The sequence below is a fragment of the Lissotriton helveticus genome, chromosome 1_2 (assembly GCF_964261635.1).
Source record: "Lissotriton helveticus chromosome 1_2, aLisHel1.1, whole genome shotgun sequence".
Classification (NCBI taxonomy): domain Eukaryota; kingdom Metazoa; phylum Chordata; class Amphibia; order Caudata; family Salamandridae; genus Lissotriton; species Lissotriton helveticus.
Window position 1 is genome coordinate 209,849,274 of NC_136058.1, and position 22,508 is coordinate 209,871,781.

The 22,508-nt window shown below is 43.3% G+C and overlaps 1 protein-coding gene across 2 annotated transcripts in view; it reads left to right on the forward strand.

Moving 5' to 3' along the window:
• Positions 1-20,856, forward strand: part of SPATA6 (spermatogenesis associated 6) — a 478,099-nt gene extending 457,243 nt beyond the window's left edge. For both annotated transcript variants that reach the window (XM_078671405.1, XM_078671396.1), the window contains exon 9: positions 19,910-20,856. In XM_078671405.1, the coding sequence (XP_078527531.1) occupies positions 19,910-20,093 (184 nt within the window). In that variant the 3' untranslated portion in view covers positions 20,094-20,856. The remainder of the gene's footprint in view (positions 1-19,909) is intronic.
• The last annotated feature ends 1,652 nt before the right edge of the window (positions 20,857-22,508 follow it).

Here is a 22,508-nt window from a genome sequence, read left to right on the forward strand (position 1 = left end):
TCATGCAAAGCATACAATTGACTACACATTATTGCACTTTGCTACTTTTTCAATCTGTAAACGCTACAAAATCCTCCTTAGACAGGAAAAGCAGTCATGATCCACAAATATTTACTTTACAATTTGTTTATAAAACTTGGTCACAGACAAATCATATATAAAAAGCTCTGTGGTTTCTATCAATCAGTGCACAATTATATTAAACTATGTGCTACACATCAAGTTAAAAGTACTTGGAGCTTTGGATTTTATGGTCAAGTTATTAGGAGACTGGCAAAGTATGGAAGTAACTCACTAAAATGGCAAAACGACTGGGGACAAATTTCATCCGAAATCATGTTTTTATCGTATTAAAAACAGCATCAAATCACAAGACAAACATCGGTAACGATGGTATGGCCGCCAAAAGGGAATATCAAATACAGCTTCAACAACTTCTAGCGGGTCAACCCTCCTCACCCCGAGACCTGGGTGAAAAAGACAAAAAAAATAGTTTTTTAAAAAGAAAGTACAGGAAACCCGTTTTGCTGTGCACACTATAAAGTAAGGGCGGAATTAAAGCTTGCAATTAAAACAAATAACTTAAAAATTTTCTGGTCTCTGAAGAGCCACAGCGACAGCTCCTCCACTATGGTGGAGGAGCATCGCCCCACTGCTTTAAAGCAGGGCAAAGTAAAAATAAAATGATGCTATCTGAACTTTATTATACTTTTATTTTCAGTGTTAAAGTTGCACTGCAGCCAGGTTAAGTTAGGGAGAGGGGGACCGGGCTCCTGTGACGTTTAGGGAGGAGTGGTGGCTGCACCTTAAGTGTGCTTAATGGTTTGGCCTGCCGTTTCAGGCCAGTCAAACCATCATGCACACTTTGCATGTTCTCCACAGGCTGTATTGCACAGCCTGGGTGGAAAACATGCACTGCCTCCCACTCCCTGATTGAGCGCCAAACCGCGGAGCTCAGACCAATCACGACGCTGCTGTCAAGCTGGTGACAGCAGGGTCGTGATTGGCTAGGGGACTCAAGGTGTTTCCTGGTTCCTGCGTCGGAGGAGAGGCAAGAGCAGACAACTGCGACCACCAAGTACGTTTTGTTTTCTTTTTTTCCTAAATCCCCCCAACCCTTCCCACCTTACCTCACCACTGTTTCCTACCAGCCGCCACTGATCACCATGGACTTGGCTTTTACCGTCCCTCAAATGATCACTTTGTTGTGTTTGATAATTCGGCAGCATACACCCGTGAAACATATGACAAATCATTGGTTACATGCCCACTGCCAGCATATTATATCCCAGATCTGAGAGTTACTATGAAGGAACTAATGGAGTTAATGAAAACGGCATGTCTGTTAAAAGCCGCAGTGCCGAATGGAATTTCCATTCAAGTAATAAAAGCCAATCCTAATTCATGGGCAGAACTTTTACATATTTTTTTCACGTATCCTGCAATCAGGACAAATTCTGCTATTCTCCAATGGCGTTTTAGTAATTTAAATTTACAAAAAAGGACCGAAGGATGACACACAAAACTACTGTGTTATTGCCCTCCTGGATTCAGATGTGGAAACTCTTTGAAAACTTCTTACAATCCCATTTGCAAGATTGGGCATCTGATAAACGTATTCCTGTCAACCAAACTGGCTTCAGACCAGGCTGCTCCACGAGTGATAATATTACTGCATTAAAATTGTTAGTAAGCAAGTTAGTAAGCAATACGTTAAAAATACATTTATCATTGTATGAAAGCTTTATTGATTATTCATATGTCTTTGACAAAGTTAACCAGAACAAACTATGGGGCAAACTTATAAACTGGCACATTAATCAAACGTTCTTACATATCTTCAAGGCGCTCCACAACAACACGTGGCTGCAAATAAAACTCACAGGGTAAGTCTTATCTCCCAGATTGCGGACCACTAGTGGCTTAAAACAGGGGTGTGTTTTGGTGACCCTGCTATTTTCCTTGTATAAATCCAATCTATGTTTTATTGAATGACCCAAATGGCCTTGCACCCAAACTAGGCATTACACCTATCAGCTATCTTGCTTATGCCGAAAATGTTGTGTTTTTTTTTCTTTAACCCCAAGACCTCTTTAACTTCAACTGATGAGGCTTTGTGAGTGTAATAAATTGGATGATTTGCATGTCAACTGTGACGAGACTAAAGTCATGCTTTTTGAGAATGGAAGAATCACCTTAAAACTAACCCTTGATAACAAACACCTAAAAGAAGTTGCTTCCTATAGCCACCTGGGCGTAACAATCAATAAAAACCTTACCTGGGGAGACACCTAATTAACAAGCAAATAAAAGCACAACTAATCACTTCATCATGGAAAAAATACTTCAGTGGCCACTCCATTTTTCCATCAGTCACAGCGCTCACCAGCAAGCTTATTCCAACTCTGTTGCATGCGTACATTATCTTTAATGATAAAACTGTTCGGTGCTGAATAAACCCTGTACTAACAAATTGAAGGTGTTACCTGGTCTTCGCTCCTCAACCCCCCACTGCAAATTTTTTTTGGAGCTTATCTTTACTTCTCTATTGTTGAGACATACAGGCTCAGAATTAAATTATGCATGTGACTGCATTAACGCTAGAGATGATATGCTGAAATACTTCATATATAATGAGCAGCTATTATCAGAAGACTCTTCTCTAAGCCTGGGCTCTACAGCTGTCTCCAAGGTTATAAGTGAGAATAACCTACCCTCGCAACTGCAGTTCTCAAGACTGCCATGGCTGACCCGCAAAGATCTTATAAGGAAGAGGTTGAGGGTCCACTCATGACAGATGGACCTGACCCATCTACTGATTTATAAGCATTCAGATTTGACCACAGACACTTATCTAAATAAAGTTAAGAGCTATTCATCTGTAACTCTGAATTCAGGCTGCAAACGTAAGTATCTGAGATTTTGCCTCCTGTATATACGTATTGCTCTATTTGAAAATTGTTTTAAAACAAATGTTATGCTGTAAGATTGGGGCTTCCTTTGTGGTGACAAAGACAAATCTCTGGCACATATTATATTCTTATAGCCAGCCCTTTTGTCCATCAGTACCCAAGGCTTGATTTCATTAAAGCAAACTGCAAAACATTGCATGAATCAAATATTGCTTCTCCACGAATGTTCATTGATTCATAGGGAGGTTTGTGAAATTTCAGGACCTTATCTATCACAATCTTGGCTAGCTAATTGCATTTTAACTGTGTATGGTCATGCACTATTGGCATAAATTACTGAAGTCGTTTTTTTATTTTATTTATAACAGGGTTTTATCTTCTGTAGTAAATCTTGAAATTTATAATAGATTTTATTTACTGTTATTTTTTTAAATCTATTCAATAAATAATTCATTCATTCATACCTATCGTGAGAGTCAAAAAAGATGAAGTTATGAAAAAGAACCACCCCATATGTGTTCATAAACTATAGAGAGTGGATCCACATTTCCTCTCTGGAAGCTATGTTTAAAAGTGGGATTCAGCCCTTCCCGCTTGGATCTATTTCCATTCGGCTTCACTGACCAAGGATTGTGGTACTCCGCATAGTACTCACAGGACTCCTGTGATTCAGGGCAGGTATCATAGATAGCCAGTCTTCCAGAGGTACGCGGGGATATTACTTGAAAACTGCACATCTTGCTGGAGAAGCTGAATTTTTCACATTTGGCTGCAGAAGCTGAATTTTGGAGGTGGAAAATCCAGCCACTATGTCTGGGAGAGGAACAACCTAGAAGGAATTTAAAAAGGGAGTGTGTGTGGAGCAGACATGCATGAATCCAAGGGTCTTTCGGCTTCCCTAACCCGCTAAAGACCAAGCTCCTACGTAACACTTCACCTAGGTGCCATATTTTGTGACTGCTACAGAAGATTATGGAGGACCTGTCCTGTTCCTGCCAATGCTATTCCTGAGGATCTCACGCTAGTCCCTGGATCGGAGGGAAATGATTCTCTACCCTAAATGATAAGACTGCATGTCCAGACTATCTTTGCCGAGCCATAGCAGTCTTCTCCAGCTGACATAGACAGGAGGCGAACCAATGAGATGTGCCCCGGTAACCACAAGTGCGACTGCATGCCCTTGTAGATGACAACAGAACACTTAATTTTGAAAGTTCTGAGTATGTGCTACGATCAGATAACACCAACATCTGAAGGACTGAATAGGCTAAGCAAATCATTTGGTGGGACCTCAATAGATAACCGCAACCTTCATACCAGAATTGCCTTGTCAAATGTTTCATAATGACCTAAGGGGTCACAGATTACAGGAAAACTGTTTCCCGTTTGCCATAGTAAGCAAGGGTTCTATGAAAGGGCTATTACAACAGAAAATAGTAGTGGGTCTATCGAACAGTTGGCTCAAGTATGTGTCTGCAAGGTAGACTTGAACTACGTCAAAAAGTTGAGCATCTTTCCTGTGTGGAAAAATACCCATCAGTTGCCGATCCTGGGCGCCCTGTTCATCATTTGGGTTTTCCTTCACACCGGGAAGGTAGGTTTTAAGCCCATAGTAATGATGGAAATGGAAACCTTTTTTGTGTTCTCATATACCAGGGTAAGGATGGACAACTCAGGAGCAGTGCATGTGTAGAGTGAAAGGGTGTGAACTGTGATGTGAACAGGTAAAATTGGGTAATAGAATGGAAAACAAGCTTTAATAGACGCCTTTCTATTCCCAATGTAAAAAAGCGTGCGATGCTAGTGGTTTTAACAAATAGCCACTACACTTTGTATGTGGTCAACATGCTTCTGCAGACTAAATTATGGATCCTCTCAGGTATCCTGCTGCTTTCTTCAGGACCTTATTCGCGACTGCTCATTAAAAAACAAATAGATGAAGAAACTTTCACCTGGGTATTTCAGTAGTACATCATTCTCCTACCTTTTAGTGAAATCCAACGGATCCCAGTGGAGATTTGATGTCCATGCAGACACATACAAAAAGACAAACAACCAACAGATCAATCAGTCAGTTAGGTTACAACATACCAAAGTTATATGTACTAGGTGAATCGTTACAAAATCGACAATTAGTGGCTCACAAAGTACACCACACTTTCCCAGTTTAAAGTGATTACTCTCACTCACCAGAATTGTAGGAGAGAAATGCTCCACCCCACCTGGTCACAGCTCAGGTACATGGAGCCCCGCACTGATGAGCATAAGAAAGGAAGACATATTAAATGTTGGGTTAGTATGACATGTCAGAACACTGACTTCATTTCACCACCTAAGGAGCAGCAAAAAAATCCTGTGACTTCGCCTAAGTATGTTCGTGATGTGCTGAACAAAGGCATGCTCTAATGTGCTACTTAGTTTCATAGAGCTTTTTCTTTGTCTGGTAACCAAGAATAACTTAGTACTGCTTCTATGTGTCTCATTGTTGTAAGAAGCACATTGTTAACATAAACAGCGTCCTGAGCTAGAACCCCTCGCTACCAAAGTCGGCTATATTCGCTTACTCATGTTCGTTAAATAAACCGAACCATTGTTGTTGGTAGCAGATTATTATCTTTTCTCTAGCTAGACCGCCCCGTTACTAAGAGTCGGCTCTGTTTGTTCTCTTGCTCGTTTAAATGAACCGAACACTATCTCATGTCAGTTCCATGAACCGAACATGGAGTCATATTGATGTTGGTAGCGAATCATTATCTTTTCTGTTTAAATTGAGCTCTCCGATATTCAAGTCGGCTCCGTTTGCTCTCTCTTGTTTATAAACCGAACCGAGCACTATGGCAGCAGCAGCCTTTCTATTTGAGCAAAACTTTTTACCTCGCTCGACGTACACCAGCAGTCAAATGCGAGAACTCTCTCTCTCTATAGCAACACCTGCTTGCCGCGCGCTGCACTCACCGTCCGGTCGGTACTCCAGACGTCCTTCTGGGCTGTCTCGGGGAGGTGCCGACCGGATAGGAGTGTTGGCCTTTAAACCCCTAGCGTTGGTCGCGAGCAGTGCGTCATCCCTGGGCGCGCTCGCAATTGATCACGGGAAATGTAGTTTTGAGCTCTATGCGAGCTCCTGGTGATGTTTACACTATTCCCTTCGAACCGGCGCTTTGCGATGGTTCTTTGGCACACAAGTATTAGATTCTTCAGGCACTTTATGTTTAAAAATGAGAATTATTTCTGGGAAAACAACGGTTAACAGATAAATTCATATCGCTAGTATAATGACAGCACCAGATTGCAACACTCTTGGTTATCAAAGCCCTGCTATTTGTTAATGAGTGATATTAAAAACGGATGTATAGTGGGCAATTAATATTGACGGTGACCGCATATGCCCAGCACTAAAGATAATTAGTCTTTTTAACTTTGAAACACTTTTCATGCAGTATATCAGATGTTAGTCCAGGACACTGGTATTCAAGGGACACCAATCATGGCAAAAGAAAGAAGAAGGGGAAGAGAGATGCTGTCCCTTCTTTCTCATTACATGCCACATCTGTCTTTATGAGACTGTGAGTATTTATTGTTCTTGTACAGCTAATCTATGCCCTTCTTCTCAGTGTGCACTTATTCCACATCACAATATCGGACAGGCCTCACCAGGGACAACGTTACTGGGAATCTACAGTGACATCCATGGGATATCTTCATTCAGACCAGCCTTGTCAGAGTGCAATTTAAAAACCCATTTTTGTTCACGCTTAAATAGGAAATTCTTCACATCAGACACATGTGATGGAATCATTGGCTGTTCAATCACAGTCCATTTGAGGTCAGTCGGACTGTGACCTACCTCCAAGAAGTGATTTGTCATTTTAGTCGCTTGGCGATTGCACCTGATTGAACTCTTATGTTCGGAAATCCGAACCTTTACTTTCCTAGTGGTCATCCCCACATACCTCAAATCACAAGGACATGTGATGAGATATATGAGGTTTGCACATTACAATTTGTGAAGCGTAATTGCAACCATGGCTTTTCTGTTCCAATATCAATAGTTGTTGTCTTAGAAAGAGTGAAGAGAGGTGGTGGTAGTTTGTCAGACCCTGTGTTGAGAATAGCCCAGTGTTTTTTCACAATCTGTTGGGATAGCTTTTGGGATAGCTTTTTGCGATTAAAAAGCTATCCCAAAAGCCTAGTACGCAGATCTAAAAAAAGAGCCCATAATAACAACCGTGAAAGCCTCCTAGAAACAAGTACCACCAAAGAGAAACAAGACCGGATGACTTGTGTTAGTACTTTTTCTACACAAACAAAATCCAACAGATTGTGAAAAAACACTGGGCTATTCTCAACACAGGGTCTGACAAACTACCACCACCTCTCTTCGCTTGGAAAAGGGGTCAAAACTTAAAGGACCAATTAGTCCATACAAGGCCAAAAGTGACAATGCCGCGATCTGTGGGCACATTGTGGGACTTGCCAGCAGTGAGAGGTCACCATCCGTGTGGAAATTGTGCTGCATGTCCCCAAACCTCTAAGACAACAACTATTGATATTGGAACAGAAAAGCCATGGTTGCAATTACGCTTCACAATTTGTAATAGTGCAAACCTCATATATCTCATCACATGTCCTTGTGATTTGAGGTATGTGGGGATGACCACTAGGAAAGTAAAGGTTCGGATTTCCGAACATAAGAGTTCAATCAGGTGCAATCGCCAAGCGACTAAAATGACAAATCACTTCTTGGAGGTAGGTCACAGTCCGACTGACCTCAAATGGACTGTGATTGAACAGCCAATGATACCATCACATGTGTCTGATGTGAAGAATTTCCTATTTAAGCGTGAACAGAATTTTTTTTAATTTTTTTTTAAAGAACCTTTATTTCAATTAGCATGAAATTACAAACACGGGCCTACAACCAGTGTGGCCGGCCGCTAATGAAATCGAGCAGGAAGTAAGGAAGAAGTATCACATCAATCCGGCGCTAAGAAACAAAGCCACATCCAGGATACAGCAGAGAATCAAGATAATACGTGATACCAAGGATTTGAAACGGTTCATTTTTAAATAACCAAAAATTAAATCGAAAATCGACATCGCATTGTCATTCCCGCTCCCAACACAGTCAACTAAAACACATTATCACTCTGATGATGAACATAGATTGAATGGGAAAGGAGCAGAGTACCAAAGTCAGGATAAACGCAATAGGCACGTACCAAGCACGGTATGCGAGCCCCACCCCTGAAAGGGAACGTACTATGGGAGACATGAAGACGACGACATCGAAGAAGGAAAGGAGCAAAGGGCCATAGAAACAAAAAAGGAATAGAGAACAAACCCATCCTCCAACCCTGCACCCCTGCAAAAGTCTATGGCCTACCCCCCCAGCAGCGTGCCTGTCGCCCTAAATGAGAGACCCGAAATATAGAAAAGAAAGAGAAAAGAAGAGAGAAAGAAAAAAAAAAAGAATTTGAGGAGAAGAGCCGGCGATTCGGTTACCCATTCCCTCCCACCCCCGCATACTAAAATCGTATAAACAGAAGCAGTATGAAAGTATAAGCATCAGCAAGCACATAAAACGCAATCAATTACAGCCCCACGAGACGTGCCCCTGAATCACCATTAACCAGCAAGAAGTCCCTCCAAATCCCAAACGAGGTCACCCCTGGCCGCTTCTGGCAATAGTATCAATGATGAATAGTCCTGCAGACGAGATACAATTCGGTACAAAAGGTCCAATCGTTCCAATCAGACCAGGTAGCGCAGCCGCCCAACATGGTCGCAGCCACCGAGAGACAACCGACGATGCACGGCGGATGTCGGAATGCAACAATACCCAGACCACCAACAGTCTCAAGTCCAAAGACAGGTCCGCCAAGTACGGAACGGAAAGCACAGGATGTGGGAAATGCCGCAGCACAGTCCGGCCTCATGTACCATGGGTCGATGTAGCTTCTCAACTCGCTGGACAGAAAAAGGACCCGGTGAGACAACCACTTGCGGAACAGGTGTGTCAACAGTAAGCTCAGAAACCAAATCTATTCGCGCCTCCAAGTCTGTAAACTCATCCGGGAAGGATAACACTGTAGCAGAGGGAGACGCATCGGCACCAACTCAAAAGCAACCCAGTCCGCTACAAAATGGCGAATCAGCAATGGCGGCGATCCTTCCTTCCAAGTCCCGGGCTCCCCGGAGCAGGACAGTCCGCAGGGTTGTCAGTGCAGCCAATACGTGGCCACGCGTAAGCGTTTCCCCCCAAGTTCAGCAGTTTCTCTATCCCCGGGAGGGGCGCACCCCGAGGCGCCATCCGCCATTTCAGCCTTCTCGTTCTCCTCCTCTTCCCCTCCACTTCAGAGTCTCGTCCGACCACTGGAGTCAGCAGGCCCCACGGCTAGATCTCAACAGTCGGCGCTTGCTGCAGAAAGGAGAGTCACCGAAAGGCCGGACATGCTCCCCGCAGCTCGCCGGGAGCCACCCGCTGGATCCCGGACGGGACTATCAACATGGCCGGGCGTCTCACCCAAGGGGAACCGGGCGACATGGGCTCTCTCTGGCTCGGCAATATCTCGGGTTCACGGGGCAACCCACTATTGGGAGTGGGTTGATACCAACTCTCCTGGCTCGCGGCTCTCAGGCTCCCACTGACCGGCTTCTCATCCCGACCAGGGCCGCCAACGCTACGATCACTGCAGGGCACCCTCTGCACTCGAGGCCCCGGCGTCAGCGCCACGAAGGCCGGCAAGCAGACGGGGACGGATTTCCGGATCTACTGCACGGTGGAGCCCCAGAAACAGACGGTAAGTGATTGCTTCCCTTCAGCAACGTAGATCAGCAAACCTTGCTCAGGATTATCTTCAGGATATACGTGCGGGGAGGAAGGGCCCACGGAGCCAAGCGTTTATGCAACCGTTCCGATCGCCATCTTGGCTCCTCCTCCAGAAATGGTTTTTTAAATTGCACTCTGACAAGGCTGGTCTGAATGAAGATATCCCATGGATGTCACTGTAGATTCCCAGTAACGTTGTCCCTGGTGAGGCCTGTCCGATATTGTGATGCGGAATAAGTGCACACTGAGAAGAAGGGCATAGATTAGCTGTACAAGAACAATAAATACTCACAGTCTCATAAAGACAGATGTGGCATGTAATGAGAAAGAAGGGACAGCATCTCTCTTCCCCTTCTTCATTCTTTTGCCATGATTGGTGTCCCTTGAATACCAGTGTCCTGGACTAACATCTGATATACTGCATGAAAAGTGTTTCAAAGTTAAAAAGACTAATTATCTTTAGTGCTGGCCATATGCGGTCACCGTCAATATTAATTGCCCACTATATATCCGTTTTTAATATCACTCATTAACAAATAGCAGGGCTTTGATAACCAAGAGTGTTGCAATCTGGTGCTGTCATTATACTAGCGATATGAATTTATCTGTTAACCGTTGTTTTCCCAGAAATAATTCTCATTTTTAAACATAAAGTGCCTGAAGAATCTAATACTTGTGTGCCAAAGAACCATCGCAAAGCGCCGGTTCGAAGGGAATAGTGTAAACATCACCAGGAGCTCGCATAGAGCTCAAAACTACATTTCCCGTGATCAATTGCGAGCGCGCCCAGGGATGACGCACTGCTCGCGACCAACGCTAGGGGTTCAAAGGCCAACACTCCTATCCGGTCGGCACCTCCTCGAGACAGCCCAGAAGGACGTCTGGAGTACCGACCGGACGGTGAGTGCAGCGCGCGGCAAGCAGGTGTTGCTATAGAGAGAGAGAGTTCTCGCATTTGACTGCTGGTGTACGTCGAGCGAGGTAAAGAGTTTTGCTCAAATAGAAAGGCTGCTGCTGCCATAGTGCTCGGTTCGGTTTATGAACAAGAGAGAGCAAACGGAGCCAACTTGAATATCGGAGCGCTCAATTTAAACAGAAAAGATAATGATTCGCTACCAACATCAATATGACTCCATGTTCGGTTCATGGAACTGACATGAGATAGTGTTCGGTTCATTTAAACGAGCAAGAGAGAACAAACAGAGCCGATTTCTTAGTAACGGGGCGGTCTAGGTAGAGAAAAGATAATAATCTGCTACCAACAACAATGGTTCGGTTTATTTAACGAACATGAGTAAGCGAATATAGCCGACTTTGGTACCGAGGGGTTCTAGCTCAGGACGCTGTTTATGTTAACAATGTGCTTCTTACAACAATGAGACACATAGAAGCAGTACTAAGTTATTCTTGGTTACCAGACAAAGAAAAAGCTCTATGAAACTAAGTAGCACATTAGAGCATGCCTTTGTTCAGCACATCACGAACATACTTAGGCGAAGTCACAGGATTTTTTTGCTGATCCTTAGGTGGTAAAATCAAGTCAGTGTTCTGACATGTCATACTAACCCAACATTTAATATGTCTTCCTTTCTTATGCTCATCAGTGCGGGGCTCCATGTACCTGAGCTGTGGCCAGGTGGGGTGGAGCATTTCTCTCCTACAATTCTGGTGAGTGAGAGTAATCACTTTAAACTGGGAAAGTGTGGTGTACTTTGTGAGCCACTAATTGTCGATTTTGTAACGATTCACCTAGTACATATAACTTTGGTATGTTGTAACCTAACTGACTGATTGATCTGTTGGTTGTTTGTCTTTTTGTATGTGTCTGCATGGACAACAAATCTCCACTGGGATCCGTTGGATTTCACTAAAAGGAAGGAGAATGATGTACTACTGAAATACCCAGGTGAAAGTTTCTTCATCTATTTGTTTTTTAATGAGCAGTCGCGAATAAGGTCCTGAAGAAAGCAGCAGGATACCTGAGAGGATCCATAATTTAGTCTGCAGAAACATGTTGACCACATACAAAGTGTAGTGGCTATTTGTTAAAACCACTAGCATCGCACGCTTTTTTACATTGGGAATAGAAAGGCGTCTATTAAAGCTTGTTTTCCATTCTATTACCCAATTTTACCTGTTCACATCACAGTTCACACCCTTTCACTCTACACATGCACTACTCTTGAGTTGTCCATCCTTACCCTGGTATATGAGAACACAAAAAAGGTTTCCATTTCCATCATTACTATGGGCTTAAAACCTACCTTCCCGGTGTGAAGGAAAACCCAAATGATGAACAGGGCGCCCAGGATCGGCAACTGATGGGTATTTTTCCACACAGGAAAGATGCTCAACTTTTTGACGTAGTTCAAGTCTACCTTGCAGACACATACTTGAGCCAACTGTTCGATAGACCCACTACTATTTTCTGTTGTAATAGTCTGTACTAAGGGGTTATAGTAGTGTGGGGTCTTTAAACATCCCCTTGGGCCCTCCCCCCTCTTTTGTGTGTTATATTCTATGAAAGGGCTGCCATGTGTGTCAGTGAGAGCGCGGCCTTTGGGGATGTGTGCCCATGTGTGTGTATGAATGGGATATATCTTTACGGTTGATTGAGAGCCTGTGCGGTATGTTCTTGCAGCACATGACATACCTTTCCCCATACGTAGCACTGTTACATGTATAACAGAAACATACAAATGTTTTTTAAATGGAAGAAATCTAAAGTGCAGGAGAAATTTCTCTCATTTAAAAAATAATAATGGTTGTATTTTTCTGTTATACTTATGGTACAGTGTTTACTGGCCACTGGGAGTAAGTGGCCTGCTGTTTGTAAATGCAACACTTTCAAATGGGAGAACATTGAAATGAAGAGTTAACTTAATCATTAACCGCATGCGCGCTAGCGGTTTTCGCGCTGCGTTTTGCAAAAAGCCGCGTTACATCAGCATACGAGCGGCGCAACTCATGACGAGCTGAGCTGAGCTCGTCATGAGCGCCGAAGTGGTTAAAGTAACTTTCCATTTTAATTTTTTTTCCATTTAAAATCATTCAGAAACATAATTTTGTTCACGGCTCCAATACTGAGCTGAGAAGGACTTTAATTTAAGGGTTAAATACCTTAGTCCTTCAGTTGTTCACCTCTGTGACCCAGCCCCGTGGGTCATAAATCTGACTGGTCATTATCAGGCCCTGCTATCTGCAGCCTGATGATGATAATGTAACCACCCCCTTTTGTACCGATAATGTAAAATGAGCACAGCCTTCCCTTAACTTTAAAAGGAAAATATGACCATGTGCTTATTTATAAATGAACTCAAGGCTGTGAGCTACTCTGAAGGTGTCTGGGATTGGTAGCTCACAATCGACTCTTTGGAAACACTTGCTGTACAATTTTCTGTGTAGTGAACCCTATATTGTGCATCCCAGTGGTGCTGCTTATTTTCATACCAAGGTATGATTTGGTGTGATCAAAGTACTTCTTCGATCTTAAAAGAAAAGAATTGGTCTGGACATTCACTTACTTTGTACACTTTTATGATTGTATGAGACCTGATAATTTATCCTTTATGGTAGTGCCCTGAGATGTCTTGGACTGCTTGGACTGCTTGCACTCGCTACCCTGAAAGTCAAATAGGGTAGAGGTTAACATGACCCTGTTTGCCACACCATATTGGGACAGTCTTTAGGACACCAGTGGTAAACAGCCCCAGCATAAACAGTTAAACCCCATTTGCTCCTGCTTGCCCTGTAGCCCCTGAATTGGGTTCCAAAATATATATTTTTAAGGCTTGTCTGAGACCACACATGCGCTGTCGCTTGCTACAATTTATTGTTTCTGAAAAAGAAAAAGAAACTCTTAACGTACCTCACTTTGTTTACATGTGTTTCTTTTCTTCCCTGGTGCTTGAACCAAGGGCTGATTGATTTCTTGATTACTGTTCCTCCGTGCTGCTTGCGCTCCTTTGTGGTACTGGTTTTTATTTGCATTTGCTTGTATGACAACTTGAAACCATCAATGTTAAAGCCCAGGCTTCACAGTATTTCCAATAGCTGATTGCAAACAAGTAGCAATAATGAAGCTATTTCTAAAACATACATTTAGGCCCCCTGTTGCTTTTATTGATTGTGAAGTTGTTGACATGGTCCCTTCTTGTCAGAGTGTTGCTCTACATTATGTGTTTTTCTAAATTAACGTTTGCACATGTGTCATATTTGCATACTTGTTGGATACTTCTTTTAGAATTTAGAGGATGTTTTAGTCATCATCAAACAAGGGTGATTTCATATGGTTTATGTTTCACCTTTACCTCTACCCACTTCTAACCCCTAAAATCACCCTTAACATCCTTTTACCTCTACCCACTCCTGAACTCTACAGTCAACCTTACCTCCCTTTACCTCTACCAACCCACAAACTCTCCTAGACACCCTTTCCTCCATTTATCTCTTCCCACACCTGAGCACTCAAGTACCCTCACCTCCCTTTACCTCTGCCCATCCCTGGGCCTTTAAGTCACCTCTACCCACCCCTGAACACTCAAGTCACCCTCACCTCCTTTTACCGTTGCCCACTTCTAAACCCTCAAGTCACCCTCACCTCCCTTTACCTCCGCCCATCCCTGAGCCCACAAGTCACCCTCACCTCCCTTTACCTCTATCCACTCTTATACCCTCAAGAGACCGTCCACATCAATTAACCCCTACCCTCCCCTGAACCCTCTTGTCACCCTTACCTCTCTTTACCTCTACCCACCCCTGAACTGTAAAATCCCTTTTAAAAAAAATAAAAAGTATGCTGTTTAATAAAAAATACTTAGCTGTGTGGTAAAGTACTGCTTGTTAAAGGTACAAATACTTACCTGCGTGGGACTTACCTGAGTGGTAAAGGTGGTTTTCCCTCAGACAGGACACATCCCTTCCTTAAACACTCTCCTGCATTCACACTAGCACACCTAAATGTTTTGTAGGCACTGCCGGTTGTTTATGCCCTTCAGTATGTTTGGGTGACACCTTTGCCTCTTCCAACCCAACCTTTCCCCCTCCACTGCCCACATCTTATACTTTAGGTCTCGCCTGAGACAGGGCATGTGCTGTCGCTTGTGAGATATTTTATTACTTACAAGGGGATTAAAGCCGACCCATTGCGTACCATTGGTTGCCTTCGTCGTCACTCATTTCCTTGCTTCTGTTTGGTCAGCAAGTGCCTGATTCACTTCCTCTTGCTGTGTGTGTCCCTACCCTGGAGCATGGCTCAGATACTGCTTCCATTGCCCAGCGTCATTCCACTGCTCGCCACTTTCAGAGGTAATTTATTTTCCTGTTACCTGCACCCCGTCCTCCCTCCCCTCCTACATTGTTACTTGCCCTGTGTCCTTGTTGTTGCATGCCTTGCCCAACCCACCCCCCTTTGTTGCATGCCCCCTCCTGTCCCGCCAGGAAAGAAGTGTCAAACACTCTTGCCAATGGGTTTTGAGGTGCTGTCTGGTGCTGTCTTCAAGCGGTGACAACATGGCGAATTTCAACTCAGACATAAGATAATTCAACAATTTTTTGGGAAGGGAAAGAATAATCCCATACTGATAAAACGGATCACTGATCCTTGCTGTCAGCACTGGGTGCATCATAGCTTTTGTTCTAACTTTCAGCCATGCTGCTGTACAACATGGCTAAAAGAAATTGACAAAGCCAGTAGCTCTCCCATATGCAAGACCTATTGGCTTTACCAGTGCTTGTTATTAAAAACAGAAAGTTTTAGCTGACCCTATGCCTAAAATGATTTAATTTTGGTGAGAGGGGCATGCTTAGTGTCCTGGCATTAGAAAGTGGTGCCCAAGCACATGTTAAAGTGAATTGAATCTGTTTAAAATGATTTCCATTACCTTAGGGCGCATGCCAGGGACAATTACTGTCCCTTTTATTATCCCGCTTCGCCCTACAGAAATTAATGTCTTGAGCTTGGATACACATGATCTCAGTAAGAGGGGATGCATACATATTGGCTGTCCATGCTGATGATTTGATGTTATTTTTCTGCCAGGTTGATGCCTCTATTATCAGTGCTTGAAAATTGTCGAGGCATATTCTGATGTATCATGCTATTCTAGGAAAATAATAAATCAGAATTCAAATACCTGAATATTCACTGTTTGAACTTTATTGTACACAATTTCTGAGTTCTGGTTGTTCTGTAAGTAAGATATACTCCAATGCATATTGCTTCACTGTTAGCAGCCCCCAATAGTCTCATTTCATACATTAGAAAAAACTATTCAGGACCGCTCAAGTGCTAATATAAGTTGACAGGAAAATGCTCTCCTTTTTACCCAAATCAAGCCTGTCATTTAGGAAAATGACCTAAATACTGGCAACTTCGCTCCTCTGACTATATATCAAAATGATTTCTTACATCATTGACGTTTAGGGTGAGGACATAGACATAACTGTTTCGGTCACTAATTGTGGGATACATGTATTCCTACGTAGTGGGGGCTTTTTTATGTATGTAGATTCATGATAGTTCTGCAGTGCAAACCTAGTCAAAAGGCAGTGGTGGGCTGTACATGGTCAAAGACCAGCATTAAGACAGCGAGTAATAGAATAAGAAACTGGTTGTGGACAGTTAATGCATGGTAATGTAGTGTCTGTTAAAGAGGTGAGTGATCAACTCGTTCCTAAATTGGACAAGTGTTGGAATGGTTCTGATGGGATTTTGTTCCTTATGTATAAGTAGAAAAGGTCTGCTGCCTTTTTTTTTATTTTTTATTTAATATTTCTTAGTCTGAATTCTGATGGCGTCCTGGCTGTGGGTTTTCTGAGAACCTCTACAGATGGTGAGCTTGTATGCAAGATAATTGGGGTACTGGTTTTGATGACTTTGTAAATAATGCAGTTGGTGTAGAAGATGGTGTGGGCCAGCAAGGGGAGTCAATGGAGTTGCATCAGGAAGGCTCATACATTTTGGTGATTAGGTTAATGCCAGCGCACACTTTACTAGTGTTGTCAACAGTATGATTCCTTATCATGTAAACTTAGGTGCTCCAAAGAAAACGACCATCAATTGATCCCACAAGCTGACTCAAAGATCCTTGAAAATACTCTCTCAATCCTTGCTAGGTATCCATCATGAGTCAAATACAAAAGCATTGAAACCCTTTCATGAAGCTGCAGTTCCACTAGTCGTTACTAGGTGTCCCTCATGAGTCAAATGCAAAAGCATTTGACTTGAGGGACACTTAGCAACGACTAGTTGAACTGCAGCTTGATGTAATAATTTCAATGCTTTTGCATTTGACTCGTGAGATACACCTAGTAACGTCGAGTTGATCTGCAGCTCTTTGTAGAATTATTTTGATATTAGATACTATAATAATCACTGCCCACTGCTAATCTCGTCCCGTAATGCGTTGCAGGACCTTTGGTTGGGATTGTATTTTTGCCCATAACTGTTCTTGGGGTGGTCCTAAGAGGATGGGACCACCACTGAATCGTTCAGCATGATATGCTCTTTGTGTTCAAGGCATCTGCTTGGTCCTCCCCCTAGATTAGGGAGGATCCCAAAATAATCCCCTCTCTCATTGCCTGATATTATTCGCATTCAAAGTTCACTTTTGTGAATTGGTTATATGTTTTTTAGCATGTAAAGTTGCTTATCAAATGTTATGTTATGTTATGTTATTGATTTGTATTATGCTCACAGCTGCTCCAGCGAAGGAGCGTCCTGGCGCAGTGACAAGGTAGGACACAACATAACAGAAGCTAAACATTAATACCACTGGAGAGCAGATTAAAACAAGAGAGTCTTGATAGCTTTCCGAAAAAGCATAAGGTCCTCCAACAGGCGAACTTCAACCGGGAGGGAATTCCAGATGGTTGCAGCTTTAACACTAAAAGAGCGTCCGCCCGCCCGGCAGAGCCTAAATCTGGGGACTACAGCAAGAGCCTGACCTTGAGAACGGAGGGTACGTGTAGGTACATAAAAAGACAGGAGGCTAGACATGATTTGAGGGCCTATGCCTTTCAAAATTTTAAAGGTCAAACAAAGGACCTTAAAATGAATTCGCTTCCTCACTGGAAGCCAGTGCAGGGAGCGGAGGACATTTAACACCGGGCAGAACCTAGGCAGGCCAACAATTGCTCTGGCCGCAGCATTTTGTACCCGTTGTAAACGGGTAATTTCTGCCAGGTTAGCCCCTACCAGGAGAGAGCTGGCATAATCCAGGCGCGAGATGACAGTAGCCTGGATTACCAGCTGCCTAGTTGGGGCATCAAAAAACTTAAGGACAGGTCTTAAACCCCTAAGGAGTCCGAAACAGCATGCTGCTGTTTTCTTATTGTGGCCCACAAAGGTAAGACCGGCATCCAGCCAGACTCCCAGATTTTTCAATTCCGATACCGGAGTTGGGGTTGGTCCCAGCTCTGCCGGCCACCATTGATCGCCCCATAATTCCACTCTCTTTCCGATGATCATCACCTCAGTCTTGGTGGCGTTAAGCTGGAGACAGTTTCCTGTCAGCCAGGTGGCCACCGTCTTCAGTCCATTCTGGAACCTGGGGGCATCATGTTCCGCGTCCCCGCTGAGAGTGACCGCCAGCTGAGTGTCGTCGGCATATGAGACCAGGGTTAGGCCCCACTGCCTAACGACCTCAGCCAGCGGTCTCACGTATAGGTTGAATAACGTGGGACTCAGCGAGGATCCCTGCGGAACCCCCATGGCCAGCGGCTGAAAATTGGACTTGAAGGGAGGGATGGCCACACAGAAGGAACGACCATCAAGAAAGGAGCGGAACCACTGCAAAGCCTGGCCCCCGACACCAATCTCCTCGAGCCGGTGCAATAGGATGCTGTGGGACACCGTGTCAAAGGCGGCGCTGAGGTCTAATAATATCAGCGCCGGCGTCTGACCAGCATCCAACACCGCTCGCAGATGCTCTACCATCACGAGGAGGGCGGTCTCCGTGCTGTGCCCGGCACGGAAGCCGCTCTGTGTGGGGTCAAGGGCATTGGTCCGGACAAGATGTTCCGACAGGGCCAGATTGACATGAGCCTCCATTATCTTCGCCGGCCAGGGTAGCAAAGAGATCGGGCGGTAACTTTCGGGCTTCGAGGGGTCTAGGGTGGGCTTCTTAATGATTGGGGAGACCACCGCCTGCTTCCATTTCGTTGGAACCACACCTGACTCCAGTGAAAGGTTGACTAAAGAACACACAATAGAGCGTCCCAGGAAGGCCTGATCTCTAAAAAGAGCAGATCTTACTGGATCCAACAGAGAGCCAGATTTGACCTTCAACGCAAGTTTGTCGAACCCTTCCGGGAGTAGGGGAGGGAAAAAATGCAAGGTAAGGTGGCTTGAAGCCCCATCTGAAACTCCCAGGTCAGTCCCTGTACTAGGGAATGTCCGATAAATAGCCTGGACCTTTCCCAAGAAGTAAGAGGCCAGGGAGTCACAATGGGAGGTAGACCCCAGATCCACAGAGGAAGTCCGCTTCGCCAAAAGATCTTTCACGGCCTTGAATATAGTCTTTGACGGATTTAAGCTGTTACGAAATTCCGCGGCATAAAATGCCGCACGGGCCCGACAAATAGCCCGGTGGTAGATCTTGACGGAGGCAACATATGCGGCTTTCAAATCAGCCTCATAAGTCTTCCGCCATGCTCTTTCCATCCGTCTGCAGATTCCCTTCAAGGCACGCAAGGCACCGTCATACCAGGGGCTCGACTCTCTGGTACTGATTTTACTCGAGACAATGGGAATCAGAGAGTCCAAGGCCCTGGCGATCCAAGTGCAAAAATGGTCGTAGCCTTTGTGGGTTCAGGTTAGTAGCTGACTCCTCTACGTGGAGGAACGGAATTTTTGCCTGAATTCCGTATTTTTAATGGAATGCGTAGTTAACAAATCTCCTCACACTTCGCTAGTGGAGCGAAATTCACTGCCCAGGTCTATTGCTCATAGGATCCACATTTGTGGACACGCGTTATGGCTACCAAATAAACCAGGTTATGAAGGGGTAGTCGATCCCATTATCAGGTTCATAAAGGATATTTAGTTAGCGTCCCCAAGCTTATTGTGAATACTAAGCGTTTAAAATTACACGCATTTAGTACATAAAATGTTATCAAAAGTTTACATTTCACAATTAATAGAAATATTTTGCTGTCCTTTTCATAGATCGTGTCAGCAGAACACCTCTGTTCATCTGGACAACGGCGAGTACTGGTCCAACCGTGCTGCTGAGTACAAAGGAAAAAGCCACCGGGTTATTTTTGAAGACAGTCTAGAAAAAATTTACAGGAACATGTATAGAAATGCCTTGGATGCCAATAAACGAAGAAAGTCGTTTCATACATCTTAGTTTAAGTAGCAGATGTAATGCATGACTTTTATTTGACTTTTTTTAGAATTGTTTTTTAAAACTAACATATAGATACCTTTTATATATCAATCACATTACTAATTATGCAATAAGTGCAGTATTATTCAGGTAAAAAAAATTTAAGACTTATTTGCTTCTAATTATGTCTAAGTTCTACTTTTGTCAAATCATACACTCCCGATATAAAGTATACATTGTTATTAAAAAAGTGTTTTTGTCATCTTCATTAAGCTGTTTCTTAAAGTGTGATATACTGAAAGGATGCAGTACACATGGTATTTACCAATACATTTTAGTATCATTGGGTTTGTTTTAACTTTGTTTCCAATATTTGGAGGAATAATGATGCTTGGGTTCTAAACCGCAGAAATACAAACAGGCGATGTTCCCTGAATGGTGCCCTTTTAGAGAAAATTAAGGCGTGGTTTATTGGAATGAATGAAGGATGTTGAAGTTGCCAATACTGTATGGTATTCAAACATTCAAATTTGTGAATTAATGTGGGAGAAATATTGATGGCTAATAACTTTGCTTAGCTTCTGTGATGTGTAGCTCAACATAACGATCATTTGCAAAGCCAACAGGTCAGGCCTTGGCAAGCTGCCTCAATAATTTTTTTATTCTTTTTATTGCATGCATATGCTACACAAATAAACAGGAAATAAAGACAATATACCATTACCTAAGTATGGACCCCGCATGTTTGCAATTAAAAACTTAAATAAAAACACAATTCACAGATGCAGCTGTTTTACGAGGTGTTTTTTTAAATTGGAGGCCTTTCAATTGTGCCAATCATATTAATATTCCATTCCAACAAACTTTATTTCGGTCATTGAGACCTTAAAAATGTAAACAATACAGACAGTAATACATAAAATACATGGGAAAAGAGCGATATATGAAGGTAAAATAAGACAAAACTCAGTTAAAACTTTGATATAAAAAGGGTGCTAATAGTCCGCGACCAACACTTACCCCAAATCAAGTTGATATCTTCAAATTTCCATTATCCAATAGTGTTGATTTTTAAAATGTAACAGGTTAAAAAATAGTAAAACATAGGTTGAATGGTTAAATCGAGTAATGTAAATAAGGAATGACAAAATGGGCACTATAAAAAAGTTTAGACTTGCACAGCTGATTTTAGGATTGACCTCCAGTTGTACCACATAGAGGTAAAAAAGCGGGAAACTGCAAAAACTATAGGAGGGTGGGAGTCCATTCGCAATAATCTGAATGCCTCCACGTACTGCCTACACCCCAAGTTCCTGCAAAGTGGAACTAACCATCGCCGTCCAGCTGTTTTTCTACCCAGAACAAAAAAAACAAACGTAGATATCAGTCTAATCAGTACAGTTACATGCAGGACACCCAAGGGGGAGACTTCTGACCACTTGTTGGTAAAGGCACGAAGCGGAAGAGTACCTATTCTGAACTGGAAATAGAGTTTCCTTGCCAAGAAGGGTTGAATGATATCCAAAAAGCGCTCAAAGTGGTACTCAGCTTTGATGTTTAGAAAGTCAACTGATAAATTACCTAATAGAGTATTCCCCTGGATGTCGACTAGTTTGAGCAATCTATAAGCTCTGACTAGTGCGAGACGTGAACTGGCCTGACATGCTACTTCCGGGTTACTCCATAGGTTTGGGAGACCTAGATTGTGACATGTGTCCCTAATATTTGTGAACCAAGGCAGATTACCCACTCCCAGAAATCCCAAAATCTCCTTTAATTCCATCCGGAATGTTAATGGTTGAAGACCTATCTCCTTTGCTATGGGTCTAATACCAAGGTCCATGCGTAAGGGGATAAGTGGGGTACTAGGTGGAAGACCCAGCAGCTGTCTCCTAACGTTGTGCTCGATTTTGGACAGACCACCAGGGGGACAATGCCCCCAAAGCTCAGCCCCATGCATTACAGCACTCCTAATTTGCATTTTATAACTCTCAGCCACTATGGCAGCCGATTTGCAAGAAGAGCTCTTGTAGGTTTTTAATACTCCCCCTCCCGTCTGAGCAAGTTTGAGGCTAGCTTTAGCTAATTTTAGGCCCCAATCAAACATTTCAGACTGTGTGACACCAAGATAATCAAAAACTGTCACCCTCTCTAACAAGGTACCATTTAAAGTGGGATCAGGACGGGAGAATTTGTTTGGATTAAAAACCATACATGTGGTTTTTAGCGTGTTAATCTCCAGCCCTCTAGTTGTACAGAAGGTAACAAAACTGTCCAGAACCCTTTGGATGCCCATGGATGACTTAGAAAGAATCAAGGTGTCATCCGCAAACATCATACCTTGCACCTTGCTATGAGCCAATTTAGGGGCATCATTGTCCACTACCTCATTTAAATGGGTGATCAAAGCATTGATGAAGAGGCAAAAGAGGGTTG